The following is a 22368-nucleotide window of genomic DNA, read 5'->3' on the forward strand; positions in this document are numbered from 1 at the left end:
GCAACTGAGGAATGCAAGGACCTGATACAGCAATTGTGACGGGAGGAGAGGTTTGGTATCGTTCTTCATGGACAAAGCCCAGACATTAAATGAATGGGTTGCCTCGTTGCCCCAAAAACAAATCACAGGTGGTGGCAGGATTAGGTTTACTGGCAAACAAAATAAAATATCACTTATTTTCCAAACTAACTCAAAAGCTGGATGTATTTTACACACAAAGTTGTTTTGGTAATGTTTATGACACCAGCAACTATGCACGTGTTTGTTTGGGAAAGCGCACAGTTCTAAACAATAGTCATCAAGTAGACTTAACATGTGATATCATAAGCAAATGTAGTACTGCACATGCGATTTTGTAACGGGATACAGTAAACATTGCCACTCCTGTTTTTCCACCTAGATCTAAGTTTTGTTTTGGTCCTGCGTTTCTAGGGTTTCCCGCAAGACCCTATTACATATATTTATTAGTTTAATTTTGGAGCGTTAGATTTCATAATTTTCCTGCATTATCACCACTGACTAAATTTGTTCCCATCTCAAGGCGATCAGGCCAATGCTGCATTGTTTGTCATCTGATTCGGTGCGAGGCCTAGTGCATGCACACACCTGGCGGTTATTGCCATTTTGGTTTGTAAATTGTTAACTCAACTTATTGAGTCACCATAGTGTTACATTCGTATGGGTATTTCACAAAATATATAAAAGTATAGATGTAAAGGCATGGCGGTATATTTTAGTTGTTCACGTGACACTGTTCTGAAAAACAACTTTTGATTACTTCATATGGACAACTCATAATATAACTGTAAATATGATCAATATTTTGGGATAGCAGAGGTTTAAACTGTCTGTATTTTTCCAGGTTTTTCTTTTAAAATGCACTGTCTAGGTTTTTCCCAAAACATAGTGACAACACAGATAAGAGTGGTGAGGATAGGAGGATGGGCACACATACGAAGAAAGACACAAGGTGGGCCCAGGAGCTGGGAGGGCCTCTCCCACATTCTCTCTCTTTTCTCTCCCAGATCCCAACGCAGTTCCCTGGGTCCCGATTTCTCCCTCCTCCTTCTCTCCCAAGATTTGTGAATGTGTGAGATAAAGCAACAGATTGGTGTCAGCAGCCTTTTTATTTGTTGATAAAAAGGACCTCACAACCATTAGTGAATTCTACAGTTTAGGTCCTTTTATTAGGCCCACAGAAGGTACAGGCCAGGTGTCAGTATCCCTGCCAGAGACAGCAAAAGTGCAGAAGGTTGAACACAAGCAGTTTATAAGGAAAATTGCTTCCTGAAGTTTAAATGGTGCATCCAGTAGACCATCTTCCAAGATCAGCCAAGTGATGGCTCTCCTCCTAGTCAAATCATCTGGGATTTAATCCAAAGCAATCCAATGTTGTCCAAAGTTCAATGGAATAAATATTCTGACTTGCAAGGCCCAGGTATATTAATTAGTGTACTATGGCAAAATAGGTGTTGCAAACATCCAGTTAATAATTCACATTTTAGTATTTTTTTTGTAGAAAATGGGCATCGTTAAGGAACTAATAAGCAATCCAGGAGTAAATGCAGTTCAAACAAGCTTGGAGTTTATTAAACTTAACTGTCTCAATATGGGTCCAATCTTCAACAATAAGACAGACAAGACCTTCAAAGCAGGTGGGTTTACTTAGCCAAGAAGTTTTAGACGTGAAGTTTGCAGTTCAGTAAAAGGACAAGTTATTCATGTGGGTTCCTAGAATTAAAGGAAAATTTTGCAACTGAAAAGTAGTAATTTGCATTTCTACCTGAGAGATGGTCATTTGTCACATGGCCATGGGTGGAGCTCAAAGATGATAGACTACATTTTCCAAGTAGCCGTCCCCCTTTTTAAGAAAATGAAACGGGGTGTCAAAATGGCTGAAAGAAGGTTCCAATCAGGGCTCCTTCAGAAATTCATAGTCATTCTTCTATTCTGACAGTTCTTTTGTTGTTAGAACTGTCAGAGAAAGGTTAACCTCATTCTTTTTACTGCAATCAGCTACCATATTCTGGAATTTAAAGCTCCAGACAGCTACTTAGATAGCTGTTGTCAAATCACAAGTACACAAGTGTGATGTTAGGATGCTCGGAGTGTGGTTAGGTAAGGTACCAAGTGGCAGGTTCATATCAGGTAGGTTGGGGTGGGCAAAACGTGGACTCAAAAGGAGGCAGGGGTACCAGTGTGATATGGGAGTCTGTCCAGTGGGTGTCAGGTCAGGATTGGTGGTAAGAGGTCTGGGCTAGTGTAGTTGGGAGGGCGAGAGGCAAGTATGGAGTTAGTTGAATAAATACTCAGGAGTTAACTTTTCCTAAGTAACAACTTAAAATGAGCATTCTAATGAAGTTAAGTGGATTGAGGGTTCCAGACATAGAGAATTGCGCAGCAGAATCAATTTCCCAGACAATTCCTTATGAGATTGCTATATCAGGAATTCTGCAGGGTCACCTTACACAATTCACACTTAAACTGGAATAACAGCTGTCAGGCCATCAGAAAATACAAGCCCTTGTTTGTGCAGCTTTACCTTTGAATCAGTCAGCACATAACCAGAGATTGGTTGAAAGAAGCAGCTAAAAGATAGTTAGTTCTGGGTCCTTTGTAGCTTCTAACTCCTTGCAAGTCAGGCCTACACCTGAACAGTAAGTGAAAGATCTTCTGCCTGTGACTAGAAGCTGGCATCCAGTATGAAACAAATTTGGAAAGTGGTAAAATAACGAAGAATTGTTCAGCTGGTAGCTGATGTCAGTAATCCCCTCAAAAGCAGTTAAATTTTTTTGCAGTCGAAGTTCTAGAAGCAATTGGTCTTTGCAGTTTGAAACCATAGTAGCAGGCCATTGGAAGGAAAATTGTTTCTCTAATGTTTTACTCTGCAGGAAGACAAGTGTTCAAACTGTGGCATTCAGATTCTCGTAGTAGTAAAAAAATAAGTTGGAAGATCATTTAACCAAAACTAAATTGAAGGACTCCTGTGTAATCTTGAATCTTAGTAAATAACTACAACATTGAAGATGAATCATATTGAACTCTGGAGCACTGATTAGCTTTTTTTTATTCTTGGAGAAACTCAATGATCCTGCAAGGCAAGGGAACTATTATGACAGCAGCTTGGAGAATAGCTTATTTTAAAGTGTTAGGTCAGTGGTACCTATGACACACATGAAATTTGTTTTTTTTTAAAATTTATTTGTGGGACTTGGGCATTGCCTGTCCCCAGTTTCCCTTGAGCTGGTGTGATGAGCTGCCATCTTCAAGCATTGCAGTCCACATGTTGACCCACAATGTTGTTAGACAGGGAATTCAGGATTTTGACAGCAACAGTGAAGGAACGCCGATAAGTTTCCAAGGATGGGGAGTGGCTCAGAAGAGATTATGCAGGTGGTGGTATTCTCATATATCTGCTGCTCTTGTCTTTCTAAATAACAGAGTTGTGGATATGAAAAAGTGCTGGTTAAGGAACTTTGGGGAATTTCTGCAATATATCTTGTAGATAGTACATACTGTGGTTACTGGGTGTCAGTGGTGAGGGAGTGGATGTTTGACAATGTGGTGTCAATCAAGCAGGCTGCTTTGTCTGGATGGTGTCAAGCTTGAGTGTCAAGGGAGATACACAAATCCACAGTGGGGACACAGTTCATCACATTCCTGATTTGTTTCTTGTAAACATTGGACAGGCTCTGGGGAGTCAGGAGGCAAATTACTCATCAAGTCTCTGTCCTGCTGTGGTAACTAGTGTTTATGTGGTGAATCCACTTGAGTTTCCAGTCAATAGTAACCCCAAGATGTTGATAATGAGTGATGAGTGATTCAGTGAAGGTAACACCACTGCATGTCTAGGGATGGTTGTTAGTTTTGTCTGGTGCAAATATTACTTACCACTTTTCAATTCAAGCCTGGTTATTGTCCAGGCTTTGTTGCATTTGAACATGGACTGTATGAGTGACTACTCAGTACCTGAGGATTTGTGAATGGTGTTGAACATTGGCGAACATCCCCATTCCTGATCTTTTGACAGAGGGAAGGTCATTTCTGAAGCAGATGAGGACCCGTGGGCCCAGGACACTATCTTGATGAACTTCTGCAGAGATGTCCTGGAGCCAAAATGATTGACCAACAACCACAACCATCCTCCTTTGTGCCAGATATGATTCCAACCAGAGAGTTTTCCCCAATACCCGTTGATTTCAGTTCCGCCTGGATTCCTTGATGTCAAAGGGCTGTCACTCCTACTTCACTTGTCCAGATTCAAACCAAGGCTATTACAAGGTCAGAAGCTGAGTGGCCCTGGCGGAACCCAAATTGGGTGTCACTGAGCAGGTTATTGCTGATGCCTTCCATCGCTTTACTGATGATAGAGAGTATACTGATGGGGTGAATATTGGCTGGATTGGATTTGTCCTGCTTTTTCTGTACAGGACATACCTGGGCAAGTTTCTGCATTGTTGTACCTGTATTGGAAGAGTTTGACTAAGAGATAAGCAAATTCTGGAACACAATCATTTCTTGATATCATGTGGAGTGAAATGAATTGGCTGAAGACTGGCATCTGTAATGCTGAAGACCACAGGAGGCGGCAGAGATGGATTTGGTACTTTCAGCTGAAGATTGCTGTGAATGCTTCAACCTAATCTTTTGCAGAGTTGCACTCCTCCATCATGGAGGATGGAGATATTTGTGGATCCTCCTCCTCCTCTAGTGTTTAATTGTCCTTCATCATCCACAATTAGACGTGGCAGGACTATGGAGCTTAGATCTGATCCGTTGATATGGGATTACTTAGCTGTCAATCAATTGCTGCTTATGCTGTTTTGAATGCAAGTAGTCCCGCTTGGTAGCTTCACCAGGCCAACACCTCATTTTTAAGTGTGCCTGGTGCTGCTCCTGGCACACTGTCCTGCACTGTCCATTGAACACGGGCTGATCTCCAGCTTGATGGCAAGAGTTCAGCAGAGGATATGCCAGGCCATGACATTCCAGATTGTGCTAGAATTCTGCTGCTGTTTATGGCCCATAGCACATCATGAATGCTCAGTCTAGAGTTGCTCAATTTATTTGAAATCTATCCTATTTAGCACAGGTCAATGCCACATAACACAATGGAGGGTATTCTCAATGCAAGGATGAGACCAAGCGTATTTTTCCCTCTCGTTGGTTCCCTCACCACCGAATGCAGATCCAGTCGAGCAGCTATGCCCTGCACAGCTTTATCAGTGGTACTGCTGCCAAGCCTGTCTTGGTGGTGCACATTGAACCTGCCAAGCCAGAGTACATTTGTTTCCTTACCACCCTCTGTGTTTCCTCTAAGTGTTGTTCAGCAAAGAGTACTGATTCATCAGCCGAGGAAGGTACATGGTATCCAGCGCATTGCTTCCTTGTCTGTGTTTAACCTGAAGCCATGAGACTTCATAGGATCCAAAGTAAATGATAAGGAATCTCAGGGCAACTCCCTCCCAACAATATACCAACTGTGTGGCCACCTCTGCTGTGTCTGTCCTGTCAGTGAGTGAGGACATATCCAAGAATGGTGGTAGTGTCATCTGGGACATTGTCTGTAAGGCATGATTCCGAAAGTATGACTGTGTCAGGCTGTTGCTCGATACGTCCGAGAGACAGCTCTCCCAATTTGGCAATAAAATGTTAGGTAGGAGGACTCTGCAGGGTCAACAGAACTGTTTCTGTTATTGTCCCTTCCAGTGCCTAGGCTGATGCCAGGTGGTCCATCAGGTTTCATTTCTTTGCTGAGACTTCATAGAGACTGATACAACCAAGTGGCTTGCTAAGCTTTTCAGAGGGCATTTGAGAGTCAACCACATTGCTGTGGGCCTGGAGTCACATATCAGCCACACCAGGCAGGGATGGCAAATTTCCTTTACTGAAGGACATTAGTGAGCCAGCTGGGTTGTTTTTTTGACAATCAACCTTTGTTTCATGGTCATCAGTAGATTCTTAATTCCAGATTATTCTTAGTATTAAATTCAAATTTATGGCAGGATTCCCACCCAGATCCTCAGAACATTAGCTGAGTTTCTGAATTAATAGTCTAGCGATAATACCATCACCTCCCTGTAAAAGACATGGAACTTGTGATATAGCTAAGTACTCAGTTTATAGATTTTTAACAAAAAAAATTAACAGTCCCCGAGATGATCAAAACAGGCAAGCAGTTTCCATGGTGTATGACTTAGTGGAGGAAATGTTCAGCTACACGGGATTCAAATGGATCCTTCAACCCCTTGCAGCTGACAGTGGAGCACTTTAAGCCTCAAGATTTAGCCATTAACTGTCATACAAATTGAAAGGCCTGGGAGGCAACTAAGAAAAACACATTCTGTTCCATTTAGGAAATCCAGCACACTCCTCACATCTTGGACACCTACTTTTGCAGGTAATGTTGTTAGGTGAAGGAAGTTCCAGGTTGTGGAACTGCAGCTGGCCTTAATGCAGTGCATTCCCAAGGCTAGGAGCTTAGCGGATAATAAATTTCTTAGGGTGGTCATCCCATAACTCAACAGTCTGTACGGAGAGAGAGAAAGGGTTACTGCCAGGCAGTCGAGAACCAGGAGGCAGTCAACGAGTTGTATTCTCCAACAAGTGTTCCAATTCAAATACTGGTGACAGTGATGGTTCTTTTGGAGAGTGCAGCCTGAGCAAAGTCTATCACACTTCCAAGTTCGAGTTCAGTGGACAGGGGAAAGACTTGGAAAGCAATAGTGAAAAGGGAACAGACAGCATCTGTGACCACAAAATGACTTCAGGATGTTTCTTGTGATACCATGCTTAAGTATGTCAGTAAATAGCTATAGAGCTTGGCTGAATGATCTCTTACTTTGCAACCATTAATTTTATAAATCATTAACTAAAGCAGAACAGGGTAAAAACTACTGTACAAGCAAAACCTGATAAATGATTAGTTAAATTTATCTAGATGAGTGACTTCAGATTATTTTCTTGTGAAAACCAATGGATCAATCTGTGGTTAGTAAAACATGGAATGTAATCCACATACAAAACATATGGACAAGAGTAAGTCACTCAGTCCTTCAAGCACGCTGTGATCATGGCTGATTTGACTTTAACCTCAACTCTGCAGTCCTCCATATCTCCAAATATTCTTTCATCCTTGCGGTGGTTAACAATCTACCTCTGCCATAAACTTTTTAAAGATTCTGCAACCACTACATTTTGAGGAAGAGAATTCCAAAGACAACCCTCAGGAAAAAAAAAAAAAAGTTTCCTCATCTGTTTTAAATGGGCACCCCTTTATTTTTAAGGCAATGACCCTCAGTTCCAGATTCTCCTATAAGAGGAAGTATCTCTTCAAATACAAGGTCCTGAGGGGACTTGACTGGGTATGTTTCAATTAAGTCACCACTGACTTTTCCAAACTCTAGAGGATATCAGCCCTGCCTTTCCTCAAGGCAATCTGCTCATTCCATGTATTTGTCGATTAAACCTTTTCTGAACTGCTTCCAATCCATTAATATCCTTCATAGGTCTGGTGACCAGTATTGTAGACAGTAGTCCAGCTAGTCTCGCCAATACTCTGTGCCTGCACTTTCCAGATGTGCACTCTCATCACTATTTGTAATGGAACACTTGTTGAAGAATACAACTTGTGCTAACTGCTTAATGGTTCTCAATACCCACTAATAGAAGCAATACCTCCCTACTCTTGCATTCAATTCCTCTTGCAATAAACCATAACATTTATTAACTTTCCTAATTATTTGTTGTACTTGGCATACTAACACTCTAGATTAATCTATTCAACTGCAATGAAAAAACACAGAATGATTGGAATTTGTACTGGACATTCACTAACATCTAAAATGAGAATTCCATAACAGCAATCATTTAAGATCAGGCTGAGAAAATCCTTGGAGTAATATTGAATGAAAATGACTGAAAGGCACAGAACTTCACTGTATACAAGTTGGTTGCAACACTTGACGACCTCCAAAAAGGCTGTTCACAAAAAAAGCATACAAACCTTTTCAAATCCCGATAAACAGTCTGTCTTGTTTCTTCATCTTCAACTGCAGTACCCCAATCTGCAGAACCACATCTGGGGACTGCTCCGTCACCTTCTGGTGTTGTGAAACTGGAAGAAAATAATTTTAACATAGCCGTGTTAACATTAACTACATTTTTTCCTGTTAAACGGACTTGCCTACAAAATTAATGAACCACCACAAAACCTTGACCCATCATTTGGTAGAACTGAGAGTTTCCAATTGAAAGCACTGGAGAACTGTCAACGAACCTCAAGATTGACTCAAGAAATACATTTTTGCTAGAATGGGCTTCACACTGAACATAAATCAATCATTTTCCAAATTTAAGAAATGCCTCAATTTAATTCCAAGTTGATATAAGCAGCCAACCAATTGCCCTAGGACATCACTACATCACACAATTTGGCTTAAGAATTAGCATCTCATTTAGAACTGTCAATGCTATAAATACAATAGAACAAGCATACTTAACCTCATCATTGAGGTGCAGCATCTTATTCATTGCTGTCACCAGACCCACTGGATTATTTTGGCTGCAACCTCAGGTTACACACCTGCAAGTTTCAAATACCAACTGATTCAAGAAATTATTCTAACCTAGTGATACAATTAAGGTGTATCAGAGACCGGGAACAGCAAGCGTTCACCAAAAAAAAATGTGAGCAGCAGCATTTGCTAAAATTTGTGATATTTATTTCGTAATTTTGAAAGCTACAGTTTAATCATGAAGCAACTTAGTGACAACAAGGTTATTTACACAACAACAGGAATCATAGCAAAGAAACAACCCCTTCAGTCCACCATGTTTACGCCAACACCAAACTACACTTATCCCGTTGACTTGCACTTGGTCCAAAGCCTACAATGCCCTGGCATTGTAAGCACTCATCCAGGTGCTTCTTAAATGTTACGAGAGCACTTGGCTCCGCTACATTTCAGGCAGTGTATTCCATATTTCTACAACCTTCTGGGTGGGAAAAAAAGAAGTTTTTCAGAACTCCTCACCTTCAACTTATGCCCTCTTCAATGCATCAGCCAATGATTCTCACAATCTAGCTTGTCTTTGAATTATACAAAATAATAAGAGGCAATCAGATCCACCTCTCAATCTCCTCTATTCCAAAGAAAACATACCCAGCCTGTCTAGTCCCTTGGGAGTGCGAGCGTGAGAGCCTTTTCATCCCAGGCAATATCCTGGTGAATATCCTCTGCACCCTCTCCTGTGCAATCATAACCTTCTGACACTGTAGCTATAAGAACTGCATACAGTATTCCATCTGTGGCCTAACCAAATGTTTCAAAGTTTTAGCAAGACTTCCTTGCTCCTATAATGTGAACCAGCTAATGAAGGAAAGTATCCCATATACCTCCTTCACCACCCTGTCTACCTGTGCTGACCACCTCAGGGATCTACGGGCTTGTAAACCAAGGTCCCTTTGCTCCTCAGTACTCCTTAGGGACCTACCATTCAATGTGTATGGCGAGTAAGCTGTTGCCACCTTATTAGGTATCCCAAAATGCATCACCTCACATCATCAGGACTGGATTCCATTTGCCATTGCTCTGCCCAATTTACCTGCTGATCAATATCAGACTGTAGGCCAAGACCATCCTCCCCACTGTCAATGACACCAATTCATACCTTCCACATTCACATCCAAGTTGTTAAATGTACATTAACAAAGAGCAAGGGTCCCAGCACCAATCCTTGTGACACACAGCCGGTCACAGGTTTTCAATCACAAAAAACATCCCTCCACCTTTGCCCCTTGTTTGCAAGCCAATTCTGGATCACAGTAATTGTGCAAAACAAGATTTAGATCATAGTACTATGCACAATTTTCAAAAGCACATTAAAATCAATTTCAAATTCACCAGGATGTCAGAGATGGAATACTTTATGAAAGAGAGAGACAGGAGAAAATGTTACTTGTGTGAACAAAACAGAGAAGACCAGATCATTTCTTTTAAATCAAGCATTAAACTTCGGTGAAGATGGAAGGTCTGTTTTCTCCAGGCTTAGAGCTAATAACAAGTATCAATTTAAAAATACCATTGGGGTGAGGATAATTTTTGAGCATAAAATATTTTGCGAGAGGAAGTGTTTCAGACAAGTGATAACTTCTTTCATGCTAAAATTGTATTTTTTTTAATAAAGGAGAGGATGATATTAACATTATGGGTTCAATTCCTATACCATAAGCTATTTATATTGCACCTTCCTATAAGTGCATGCAATAGAATGTTATCTCCAGAAACAAGCGTGTTCAGTGATAAAAGGTTGCTTCTTTTTTTTTCCAACCTTTTTAATTCTTGGTAACTGTTACAATTCAATCCATATTTACCATCTCTAATAAACAGACATAAATCATGAGGTGTACAGATAAGGTGAATGGTAGGTGTCCTTTCCCTAGGGTGGGGGATTTCAAGACTAAGGGGCATATTTTTAAGGTGAGAGGAGAAAGATTTGAAAAAGACTGAGGGGCAACTTTTTTGAAAAAACATACAGTGGTTCATGTGTGAAATGAGCTTCCAGAGGAAATGGTGGATGTGGGTACAGTTACGATGTTTAAATGACATTTGGATAAGCAGATGAATAGGAACTGTTTGGAGGGATGTGGGCCAAGGGAGAAAAGTGCCCAAACACGTCCAGCACACAAATTGCAGAGTAGTGCCAATTAATACTGCATTAGTTTGCACTCAAAGTGAAGGAAAATGTGGTTCACACTGCTACCAAACAGCATTTATACAGCAACATCCGCTCACCAATCCTCATCCTGGGTCTTATCAGGGTACAACTCCAAACCTCAACCCTGACATAGAAAAAAGGAACTGATTCTAGAAATGAGGGGAGAATGGCTACCTTTGATATAGAATCACATAGTACAAAAGAACTTTTTCAATCTATCCGGTCTGCACCAAATTACACTAAGTCTAACTGGCCCCACTTTCCAGCACTTGGCCCATAGACTTGAATATTATGACATTTCAAGTGCTCAACCAAGTACTTTGAGGTTTCTCATCTCAACCACCTTCCCACACAATGAATTCCAGACCAATCCCTTTATATCCTCTCGTAATCCAGGTAGGCATTCGTCACTGTCAACCCATACATATCTTTCCCACCACACCCTTTTTCCCCTACCAATCTATATCAAAAAACGGCATAAAGTCTCAAAGTAATGAAGCCAGACAGACCAAATTACATTAAACAATGTACCGAAAATGACAAAGACCCTACTGTTGACTCTGCTAGATCCTCCTAACAAACAGCAATTGTGCCAAAACTGGGAAAACTCTTTCACAGACCAAACAAGCAACAGACAAATGTAGTTGTACTCTCAGAATCATACCTTAGACAATATTCCTGACACTACCATCAACATCCCTGGGTATATATCCTGTTCCACAGCAGGACATACCCAGCAGAAACGGTTTCACGGTAGTACACAGTCAATAATGAGTTGCTTCTGGAGTCAATATTAACTCTGGACCTCATGAAATCTCATAGCATCAGTTCAAACATGGGGAAGGAAACCTCCTGCTCATTACCACATACTACCAACCCGCTCCCCTCAACCCAGCTGATGAGGAACTACTCCATGTGGAGCACAAATCAGAAGTACTGAAGGTGACAAGGATATATAACATACTCTGGATGGAGGACTTCAAAATGTCCATCGTCAATAGTGACTTAGCAGCACCACTACTAGCCGAGCTGGTCCAGTGGTACAGATATAGCCACTAGGTCTGCAGCAGGTGACCAGGGAACCAAAAGAGGGAAAAACAAAACTGGCATCATCCTCACCAATCTATCCAGCAGTCGCATCAGTAGTAGTACAAGTGAACATTGCACAGTCCTTCTGAAGACCAAGTCTCGCCTTCACATTGAGGCTGCTCTCCACAGTATTGTAGCTCTACCATCATGCTAAATGGGATAGTCTTCCAACAAATCCAGCAACACAAGACTTGACATCCACGAAGCACTGTAGCCCATCAGGAGAATTGTACTCGAAAGGGCTATGACATGCTTGCCTTCACTGACAGGGGCATGAAGTACAACGATAGGCAAGTTATGCTACAGCTTTATGCAACTTTAGTTAGGCCACGCTTGGAATATTGTGTACAGTTCTGGTCACTACACTACCAGAAGGATGTGGATGCTTTGGAGAGGTTTACCAGGATGTTGCCTGGTATGAGGATTTTAGCTACAAAGAAAGGTTGAATAGACTGGGTTAGTTTTCACTGGAACACAGGAGGTTGAGCGGTGAATCCATAGAAGTTTAAAACGTTGTGAACTGCATGGATAGCGTGGAAAATATCAGGCTTTTTCTGAGGGTGGAAGCGTCAATTGCTAGGGGAACAGATTCCAGGTGCAAGCGTGGGGATTGAGAGATATGCGAGGCAATTTTTTCACACTAACGCTGGTGAGTGCCTGGACCGCATTGCCAGAGGTGTTGGTGGAAGCAAACACAATAGCAGCATTCAAGAAGCACCCAGACAAATACATGAATAGGAAGGAAACAGAGGGATATGAATCCTGTAAGTGAAGACAGCTTTATTACGGACGGGCAAAATGTGTCAGTGCAGGCTTGGAGGGCCATAATGCCGTTTCATGTGTTGCGTTGTTCTTTGTTCTTAACACTGTCTGCAACCTCATGGCCCAACATATACCTCACTCTACCACTACTGTCAAGGTAGGGGGTCAAACTTCGTTCAATGAAGAGTGCAGGAAGGGATGGCAGTCGCAGTAACAAGCATTTTTTTAAAAAAAAAGTGTCAAGCTGATGAGCACGTGCCAAATAGCATAAGGAGCAAGTGATGGAGCTAAATCGATCTCACAACTGTGAAGTAAACTGTGGGACTTATGTATATACTTGAATACTATTTATTACAAGTTTGATTTTCTCTTTTTTGACTAAGTAACTTATGTAGCTTGTGTGTATGGAATTAATAATTAACTTGCAAGTATTTCTGTACTTATGGAAATTTCTTTCAAAACAAGGTTCTGAGCTTTAAGGTAATGGGGTTTTGCAGACATTGGTAGAGTTTTATAACCGAACAAGTTCAAGTTTAAAAGGTCTGGAGAGTTTCTTCTTAAAAAAGCTTAAGGGAAACACACATAGTTTAGAGAGTGAGGTATTTTCTTAAGTTTCAGCTTTGGGACAGTTCTATGAAGTCCGTGGAATAGAATGGCTGTGAACAGCAGTGAATCATAGAATTCGTACAGTGTGGAAGCAGGCCATTCGGCCTGAGTCCACACCAACCATTCAACAAGCACCCACCCAGATCGACCCCTGTCCTATCCCTTTAACCATGAATTTCCCATGGCTAATCCACCTAACAGGCACACCCCTGGACACTATGGGCAATTCAGCATGGCCAATCCACCTAACCTGGACTGTGGGAGGAAACTGGAGCATCCAGAGGAAACTCATGCAGACCCAGGGAGAGAGTGCAAACTCCACACAGACAGTCACCAGAGATGGAATCAAATGGAATTCCCTGGCTCTGTAAGGCAGCAGTGTTAAGCACTGAGCTACTGTGTCCCCCCAGCACTCCTAAGAAGGTAAAGATATATATAGTGAATTAGGTTAGCTTACAGTAAAGAGTTTGTATTAGTCCCAGGCCAAAAGTATTGACATAAAACTGTGGCTAGTTCAAGCAGAATACATTTAAGCAGGTATGTAATCGGCTCCAAGAAAAAGCTTCCTGCTGTTTCAGTATACAAGCTGAAGTCAAATGATCGAGATTTACTGAGATGTTAGATCTGGGCACTCTGGTATGAATATTTAACAAGTAGTATTTTGGGTCCTGTACCAAGGGTATGTTTTAGATATTATACAAAAGCTGATTTATTTTCCATTTATAAAAGGAATGTTTTGGGATTAATAGGAGTATACCTTTCCTGTGTGGTTAAGATTTCTGAATTTATATTATAAAGTAGATGATTTAGTTTATTTTTCTTCAATAAACTGTTATTTATTCTTTAAACAAAATCTGCAGCACTATGTTTCAGCAAAGACCACTCAAAATAGGGTCTATTAACCAGGAATCTCTCTGGGATTGGACTTGTCTGGTAAAATCAACTGGGATCACAAAGTAACCAGATTACATCCAAGCTTTGCAATCCTGCCACATCCAGTCACAAGTAGTAGACAATTAAACAACTTATGAGGCAACTCTACAGTTATCTTTATCCTCAATGATTAAGAAGCACAGCTCATTACTGCAAAAGAGAAGGCTGAAGCATTTGCAATTATTTACAACCAAAAGTGCTAGGTGGTTGATCCATCATGACTTCCTGCAGAAGCAAATTTTCAGTCAATTCTATTTAACTCTTGATATCAAATGGTTGAAAGTACTGGATATTGCGAAGACTGTTGGCCTGACAGCATTCCGACAATACTACTGGAGACTTGGTTCACACATGGACAAAACAGCTCAACTGCCAAAGAACATGTGAGATAGCCCTAAACTTTTGAGACTGCAGTTGACAGTGTGGCAAAGAGCCCTAGCAAAAAGCTACAGTCAATGGGAATGAGAAAAACTCTCCACTCGTTGGAGTCAGCCCAAGCTCATTACAGCAGAGAAAGTCTGAAAAGGACCCGATTAAGGTGTACAAGGTCGAGGGACGTGGACAGGGAACATAGATAGCTACATTCATTATACATAAAGCTAATATTTCTTCTCTCAAAGTATACAGCAGCAAGCAGACTTGACAAGAATGCTTACTTAATTTAAGGTGTATGCAGATGAGCCATGCCATATCACAACTCTACATGCAGAATGCGCAAAGTCCCACCCATTCTTGTTGGTTAGGCTCAGAAAAGCTGGCCCAGGTTTGGGAGAGTTTAACTAAGTGTTCGAATGCCAAACAGAAGGAGCTGGACATCTCTAGTTGAGCTTGCGCTCAAGCCAGAACATTCCACAAGGAATGCTGACGACCATAACAGTGACCAAAGTTGACTCAAACAAATATCCCAGCTGGAAAAGAGCATAGATAAAAGATCACATGTTACCAAGATAGAGATTTACTTAAGACGTGCTGGCATTTTATATATTTTAAAAATTGGTTTGTGGGAATTGCTGAAAGGGACAGCGCTAATTGCCGGTCCCTAGCTGCCCTTGAGAAGGTGGTGATGAGCTGCCTTGAACTGCTGCAGTACATGTGCTATAGGTACATGAACAATGCCATTAGGTAGGGATTCCAGGATTTGACCCAGCGACACTGAAGTAACAGCAATATTTCCAAATCAGGATGGTGACTGACTTAAAGAGGAACTTGCCAGTGGTGTTCCCAATTATCAGCTACCCTTGTCCTTCTAGGTAAGGGTGGCAGTAGGTTTGGAAGGTGCTGTCAAAGAAATTTTGAATTTCAGCAGTGCATCTTGTGGATACTACACACTGCTGCTACTGAGCATTGGTGGTGCAGGGAATGGATGTGGTACCAAACAAGTGGACTGCTTTGTCCTGGATGGTGTCAAGCTTCTTGAGTGTTGTTGGAGCTACACCCATCCAGACAAGTGGGGAGTATTCCATCACACTCCTGACTTGTGCCTGGAGGATGGTGGACAGGCTCTATGGAATCAGGGGAGTTACTCATGGCAGTATTCCAAGCCCCTGACCTGCTCTTGTAGCCATTATTTTTATGGCTAGCCCATCTCAGTTTCCAGTCAATGGTTACTCCCAGGATTTTGGTCATTGGTGACTCTCATGGTAAAACACCATTAAAAAGTCAAGCTGCCAGTGATTAGATTGTCTCTTATTGGAGGTGGTCATTGCCTGGCAGCTGAGTGGTAAATGTTGTTAGGCACTTTTCAGCCCAAACCTGGATATTGTCCAGGTCTTGCTGCATTTGGACCCACACTGCTCCGGTATCTGAGAAGTCACAGACAGTGCTGAACATTGTTCGCTCGTGCTTGCTCATCCCCACATGACCTTGAGACGGAGTGGAGATTATTGATGAAGCAGATAAACCTGTTTTGGTCGAGGATGCTGGGTCAAAATCCTGGCATTTCCTCCCTAACGGCATTGTGGGTCAATCCACAGCAGGTGGACTGCTGCAGTTCAAGAGGGCAGCTCACCACCACCTTCTCAAGGGCAATTAGGGATGGGCAATAAATGCTGCCAGCCAGCGACACCTTCATCCTACAAACGAAAAAAATAAAAGCTACCCCAAGGGAATTGTGCAGAGATATCCTGGGGTGGAGATGACTGACCAATGCATCAGGTATGACTCCAACCAAAGAAGAGTCATCCCTATAACAAATTTGGAAATGAAACCAATGGGGCACTTCTCCAAAAAGCTAAAGAAACAAACATCAGGCAGTACTCCCCACCCCAGGGAAAATACCTGGTCTATTGATCCCACCCATGCCTCTCACGACTTTTATAAACCTCTAAAAGGTCACCCCTCAGCCTCTGACGCTCTAGGGAAAATAGCCCCAGCCTATTCAGCCTCTCCCTATAGCTCAAACCCTCCAACCCTGGCAACATCCTTGTTAATCTTTTCTGAACCCTTTCAAGGTTCACAACATCCTTCCTATAGCAGGGAGACCAGAATTACATGCAGTATTTCAAAAGTGGCTTAACCAGTGTCCTGTACAGCGCAACATGACCTCCCAACTCCTATACTCAAAAACGCCTTCTAACATTCAACTATCCATTCTTCAAACAATTCAGAAGCTGATTCTTATGACTACCTTTCGCCCTTCAGGACTCACATCTTAATTCTAATCTATAAAGATGTTGCATTACTAATTTGACTTATGTTTATTAATGAATAAACTTCTGTTAATTCAAGAAAACCTAGTTAAAGTTTCTCCTTTTAATAAATATATTCGGGCCTTGGAGAAAGGATACTTTTTAAATTAACCTTGTTGCAACCAAAGAGATGGGTAAATAAAGGAAAAGGAGCCACATCATTCCTCTTCAACAGGGAGTTAAAAGTAGGGGTATTCCATCTGAAATTATAACAAATTGGAGAACCTCACCTATGATCAGCAGATCAGTCATCTCCCCTCCAGCACGTCCTTGGATGAGTTATAGAGTAATAGAGTTAAACAGCTTGGAAACAGAACCTTTGATCCAACTCATTCAAGCTGACCAAGTTTCCCAAATAAAACTTGCCCAAGTTTGGCCCATATTCCTCTAAACTTCTCCTATTCATGTGTCTGTCCAAATGTCTTTTCAATATTGCAACCGTACTTGCATCTACCACTTTGCCTGGCAGGTCATTCCACATGTGTGGAAAAAGTTGTCCCTCACACCCCTTTTAAATCTTTCTCCTCTCACTTTAAAAATATGCCTTCTAGTCTTGAAATCCCCCCACCCTAGGAAAAAAACTTTGGCTATTCACCCAGTCTATGCCCCTCATGATTTTTAAAATCTCTATAAAAAGGTCACACCTCAACTTCTATTTTCCAGTGGGAAAAAAAAATCCCAGCCTTTTAACTCAAACCCTCCAGTCTCAGCAACATCCTGGCAGATCTTTTCTGAAACCTCTCTAATTTAACAATATCCTTCCTATAGCGGGTTGTCAAAAAGCTACAGAAGCAGTAAAGCAGAAAATGCTAATTGAACAAAGCTATTGACACATCTTACATACAGTACTTCACAAAGGGGAGATGCAAGATAATTTCAAAAATGAAGTGTTTGTCAACTTCTTTGTATAGATTGTATATCAAAGCTTTTATGATCTGAAAATCTAAAGGTATAAATTATGTTGTAGATTCACAAGCCAATATAAAACTTGTAGATTTAGCTTGGAGCAATACAACATAGTTTATCTCAACAGAAAATTCATCATAATATTACTCTCAAACCTGATGGTGCAGGTAACACTTCCATTTCAATTCTGGTGACAATTTTATCAGAATTCCAAAGGATTGTTTAATCTATCATAGTATATTCCACGTATGCTACTCGAATCTTCAGAGTTGTGTCCTAGATCAATCATCCTCAGCTGCTTCAATGACCTGCTTCCCACCATGAAGGCTAGAAGGTGGAATATTCCACTGATAATTGCATTGTTCAGCTCCATTCCTGATTCCTCAGATACTGAAGCAGTCAATGTCCAAATTCAATCAGACTTGGTAAATGTCCAGATGATTCGTGGTCCTTGCGTGTCCTTGTAAATTTCACTGATGGACTTCCTCTCTAAGCACATCATGTCACTTTTGCAGCCTGACATCCTTGTCTTTTCAAAGGACTCACGGTTCATCACATTGCAAACTTACTTGGACTTAAAAAGGCAACTACATTCATTTTGCAAATACATAACTCATGAGACCGAATGGAATGGCTAATCCGGCTTGCGACACCAAAACTTGAAGTAGAAACCAGCATTTCCAGGGGGGAATGTTAACATTTTGATTGCGCACACAAGTACTTTAGGATTTCTTAAAATACAAGATGTGTAGTTTTTAAGTGAACTCCTTTCTCGGACATGCACTTCAGGAGGATCAAGTCGGTGAGCTGCCAATTCATCGATATATTTAAAAGGTTCCCATCATTTTCTCCCAACCTCGAGGTTTAAACCTCTTCCCACTAACCTGGAGACTCTGTCATCTGACCAAGATGGAGAATCGTCCCATTCCTTGATCTCATCCTCAAACACGGTGGAGTCCGAGTCGCCCATTCTCCGCAGTTTGCCGTCGGCTCCTCGTTTCCTGCCCACGGACCAACGACATGGCGGCGGCTTCCTCCTACCCAGGAGAGGGAAAACAAATCATATTATCAGAATCAGGGAGCAGAAAGCAGCCTGCGCTGAGAGACGGTGCTTGACCGAGATAAAGAGAGAAAGATGAAAGGTGAGGAAGACGGGAGACACTGTCTCTCTCTCCCGCCCTCCGCAAGGCGGCTGTATTTTTCCCTCCATCTACGCGGAACCTCATTGCGAAATGGAAGAGGAATAAAAAACTCTGAATGAAATCGGATAAGTTATTGATACACAAATATGTGACACCAGTTAATAAATAAAGGCACTTATTTACATTTTCAAACGAGGACATTTTTATGAAGCGTGGGAAATATTGGTTGTGGATGTACGCGTTATGAGGGAGTGGGACAATGGCGGAGCAGGGGACTCAGGATCAAAGAGCGGGGCAATGTGAAACCGCTACTGTTTTTCGCGCCACTGGCGATCCGCGAGAAAACATTCAAAGCCGCCGCCAGTAACTGCCACGACCCGCGTCTCAGTCTCGGGCAGGACGACTCAGAGACTCCGCTTCCCTTTCTTTATATTATGTACACAGGACACTCTCTTGCGACGCTTACAGATCACTTTTTTTGGCCTTTGACACAAACGGTATTTCAAGATACCTGAAGCGTTCGTTTCTCTGACAGGCTGACACCGGGCTATAATGAGCCATTACCAACACAGCAGTACCACTGCTCTCCCTGACACCGAAACTGCTTCTGTTCCGGCTCCAACATAACCCCCGTGGCCTCCCGCCCGTTCGGCAAGGCCCAGACCAGACCCTACCAACTATCACAGGAAAGGGAAGGGAAGATGACAGATAAACTACCTGGGTAAAACCGGACTAGATGTCTCTTCCATTTGCTTTTCCAAGTTTTGCTAAATTTCGAACTCGTTAATGCCTGCTTACTCAGTATAAAGCCATTTCAATCCCTTAACTAATATCTGCTCCTCCCTACATTAGGAAATAGTTTATTCCTCCCCGCTCCCTATCCTGCTGAAATTTAATTATTTTTATTTTTGATTATTTTAGTAAATCTATTTACTATCTAAAGTTTCTGGGTTTTTATTATTTCACATTTAGGTCTTTTATTGTTTTGTTTCTTTTACTTTCTTCGTCTTCATTGGGTCATTGGTCGTGATTATCTGATTGGCTGATTGGATTGATTGACAAGCGGGAAATTGAATTTGTCATTTTCCCTTCCGCGATGTTCTAATGCATTTTTTAAAATTTCTTGCAACCGACCTACGTTTTTAATAAGTGTAGGAAATGGAAAGCGTTAAGGCAACTGTAATCCAAGTTATGGATCCTCAGCTTTCTGACCCATGGGCTGCAATCAGTGAAGATAGGTAACTGCACCTTCCCCACAATAACACTCAACGCTGGAGCCCCCCCAAGGATGCATACTCAGCCCCATACTGTACTCCCTGTTCACCTACAACTGTGTTGTCAAATTCTGAATGAATGCCATCTACAAGTTCACTGATGACACCACTGTAATGGGATGGATATCCAACAACAGAGTCAAAATACAGAAGGAAGACAGAGGACTTGGTACATGGTGCAATGAAAACAATCTGTCTCTAACCATCAGAAAAACTAAAGAACTGATGATTGCCTTCAGACAAAAAGGAGGAGAATATGCCCCCATCTACATCAACAGAACTAAGGTTGAGAGAATGAAGGGCATCACATTCCTCGGAGTGACGATAACTGACAACCTATCCTGGACTTCCCATGCGACAGTCAAGAAAGCACAACAGTGCCTCTTCTTCCTCAGGCAGCTCAGGACATTTGGCATGTCCATAAGGTCCCTCACCAACTTCTACAGATGCACCATTGAAAGCATACAGTCCAGGTACATAATAGCCTTATATGGCAACTGCTCTGCCCAGGACTGTAAGAAACTACAGAAGGTGGTGTGCACAGCCCAGACTATCATGGAAGCCAACTTTCCATCAATGGACTCTATTTACATGGCTCACTGCCGTGGAAAGACTGCCAACATCATTAAAAACCCATCACACTCTGGTAATGACCTCCTACAACCTCTTCCGTCAGGCAAAAGATACAGAACCCTGAACACCCACACAAGCAAGTTCAGGAACAGCTTCTTTCTGGCCGTTATCAGACTGTTGAATGGACTCTAGCCTCAAATAATGTAACCTGTATGCCTCTAAGTCTTTTTGATCTGTACATCCTTTGCTTGCTGTGATCTGCCTGTACCACTCGTAAATAAAGCTTTTCACTGTATTTCAGTACACATGACAATAAAATCAATCAATCAATTTAAATCCAAATTTACCACATTGGTTCAATACTGAGGGAGTATCTACGCTGTTGTTGATGTGGGTTTTAGATAATTTGCATATAAATGATCTTAGGACACTACTAAGAAGAAGCATAAGGAGCTGTCCTTTATGGCCTGGCCACATAAAGATAAATAAATATCATCATGTTTCCCTTCAAGAAACCTGTGTGCAAATTGGTTCTTACGTTATTGGTTTGAGTTGTCCCTACTGATACAACCCTCAATTGATCTGTTTCAGAGGTGATGCCATGGAATCTGTTATTTACACACTGTTGTGCACTGTACTGATCTCGAGTATAGGTTATTCCTCTCTCGAGTAGATAGCATGATTGTTGTTGTCAATATTACATCATGTTATAAAGCCTAAAGGGATCAAAAAGTTATGGGAGGATGGGGGAACAGGCACTGAGTTGGATGATCAGCCATGGTCATATTGAATTGCGAAGCAGGCTCAAAGGCCCAAACGACTCACCCTTGGTCCTATTTTCAATGTTTCTACATCTATACACAATTCTGTCATTGATGTATGCATTTTTACGATAGAATGACAAAAGTAATTGGCAATCGAAATACTGTTATAATAAAATTGGTGTTTTACAGTATATATAAAAGCAAGTTTGTTAAAAATTATTTTTTATACATGTGCTCACTGGTACAAAAGATAAATATCAAGGAGTAAGGGGATGTTTCTAAAGTCACCACACCTGAAATGTTGTCTGTAAATTCTCTGATGCATTTTTTAAAGTTACCAGTTTCCCTAGTTTCGTTATTGAAAAGTAAATTTACAAAATTTCTTTCTCACCACACCCTCAATACTTTTAAGATGCACCACTAATAAAAGAGTTCAAATATAAAACAGACTTTCATCAAAATGAAATTTCTAATGCTAAATCATTATCCTATTGCTTTGGCATTGAATTTCTTACAATGCCTACTGATGGCAGAAGGGCTTGTCTCTGATTCTGAATAACTCTATTTCCTACATTTTCTGTTGATATTCTATTTAAAACTAATGATTTCTGACTAAACTACCCACAGAACAAACAAAAGCCTTCGGGATCGTTGAATTAATACTGCTATTGTGCACATAGAAAGATAACATTGCACAGCTCCAATGAAATGCAGTCTATGAGTAGAGCTTAGAAATACCAAGGCACAGAAAATAATAGTGTGGGCTGTATTTAGACCCCAAACTGTAATGTTGAGGAAGGCATTAAACAGGAAATGACAGATACAAGCAATAAAGATCATTGTGTAATTATGCACAACTTTAATCTGCATATAGAATGGGCAATGTAAAACAATACCTTACAAGAGAACTTCC

The 22368-nt window shown here is 41.3% G+C and overlaps 1 protein-coding gene across 2 annotated transcripts in view; it reads right to left on the bottom strand.

The window, feature by feature from the left end:
* LOC109912155 (stem-loop binding protein) overlaps nucleotides 1–19683 on the bottom strand; it is a 30913-nt gene extending 11230 nt beyond the window's left edge. The window contains exons 1-3 of one of the 2 annotated variants that reach the window (XM_048597516.1): nucleotides 19562–19683; nucleotides 18587–18739; nucleotides 8006–8116 (exon numbers count right to left, since the gene is read on the bottom strand). In XM_048597516.1, the coding sequence (XP_048453473.1) occupies nucleotides 8006–8116; nucleotides 18587–18739; nucleotides 19562–19593 (296 nt within the window). In that variant the 5' untranslated portion in view covers nucleotides 19594–19683. Of the gene's footprint in view, nucleotides 1–8005; nucleotides 8117–18586; nucleotides 18740–19355; nucleotides 19514–19561 lie in introns of those variants that run through there. The other variant, XM_020511542.2, reaches the window with a different exon arrangement.
* Between the last annotated feature and the right edge of the window lie 2685 nt (nucleotides 19684–22368).

Source organism: Rhincodon typus, chromosome 1 (genome assembly GCF_021869965.1).
Source record: "Rhincodon typus isolate 14 chromosome 1, sRhiTyp1.1, whole genome shotgun sequence".
In the NCBI taxonomy this organism is placed as follows: Eukaryota; Metazoa; Chordata; class Chondrichthyes; order Orectolobiformes; family Rhincodontidae; genus Rhincodon; species Rhincodon typus.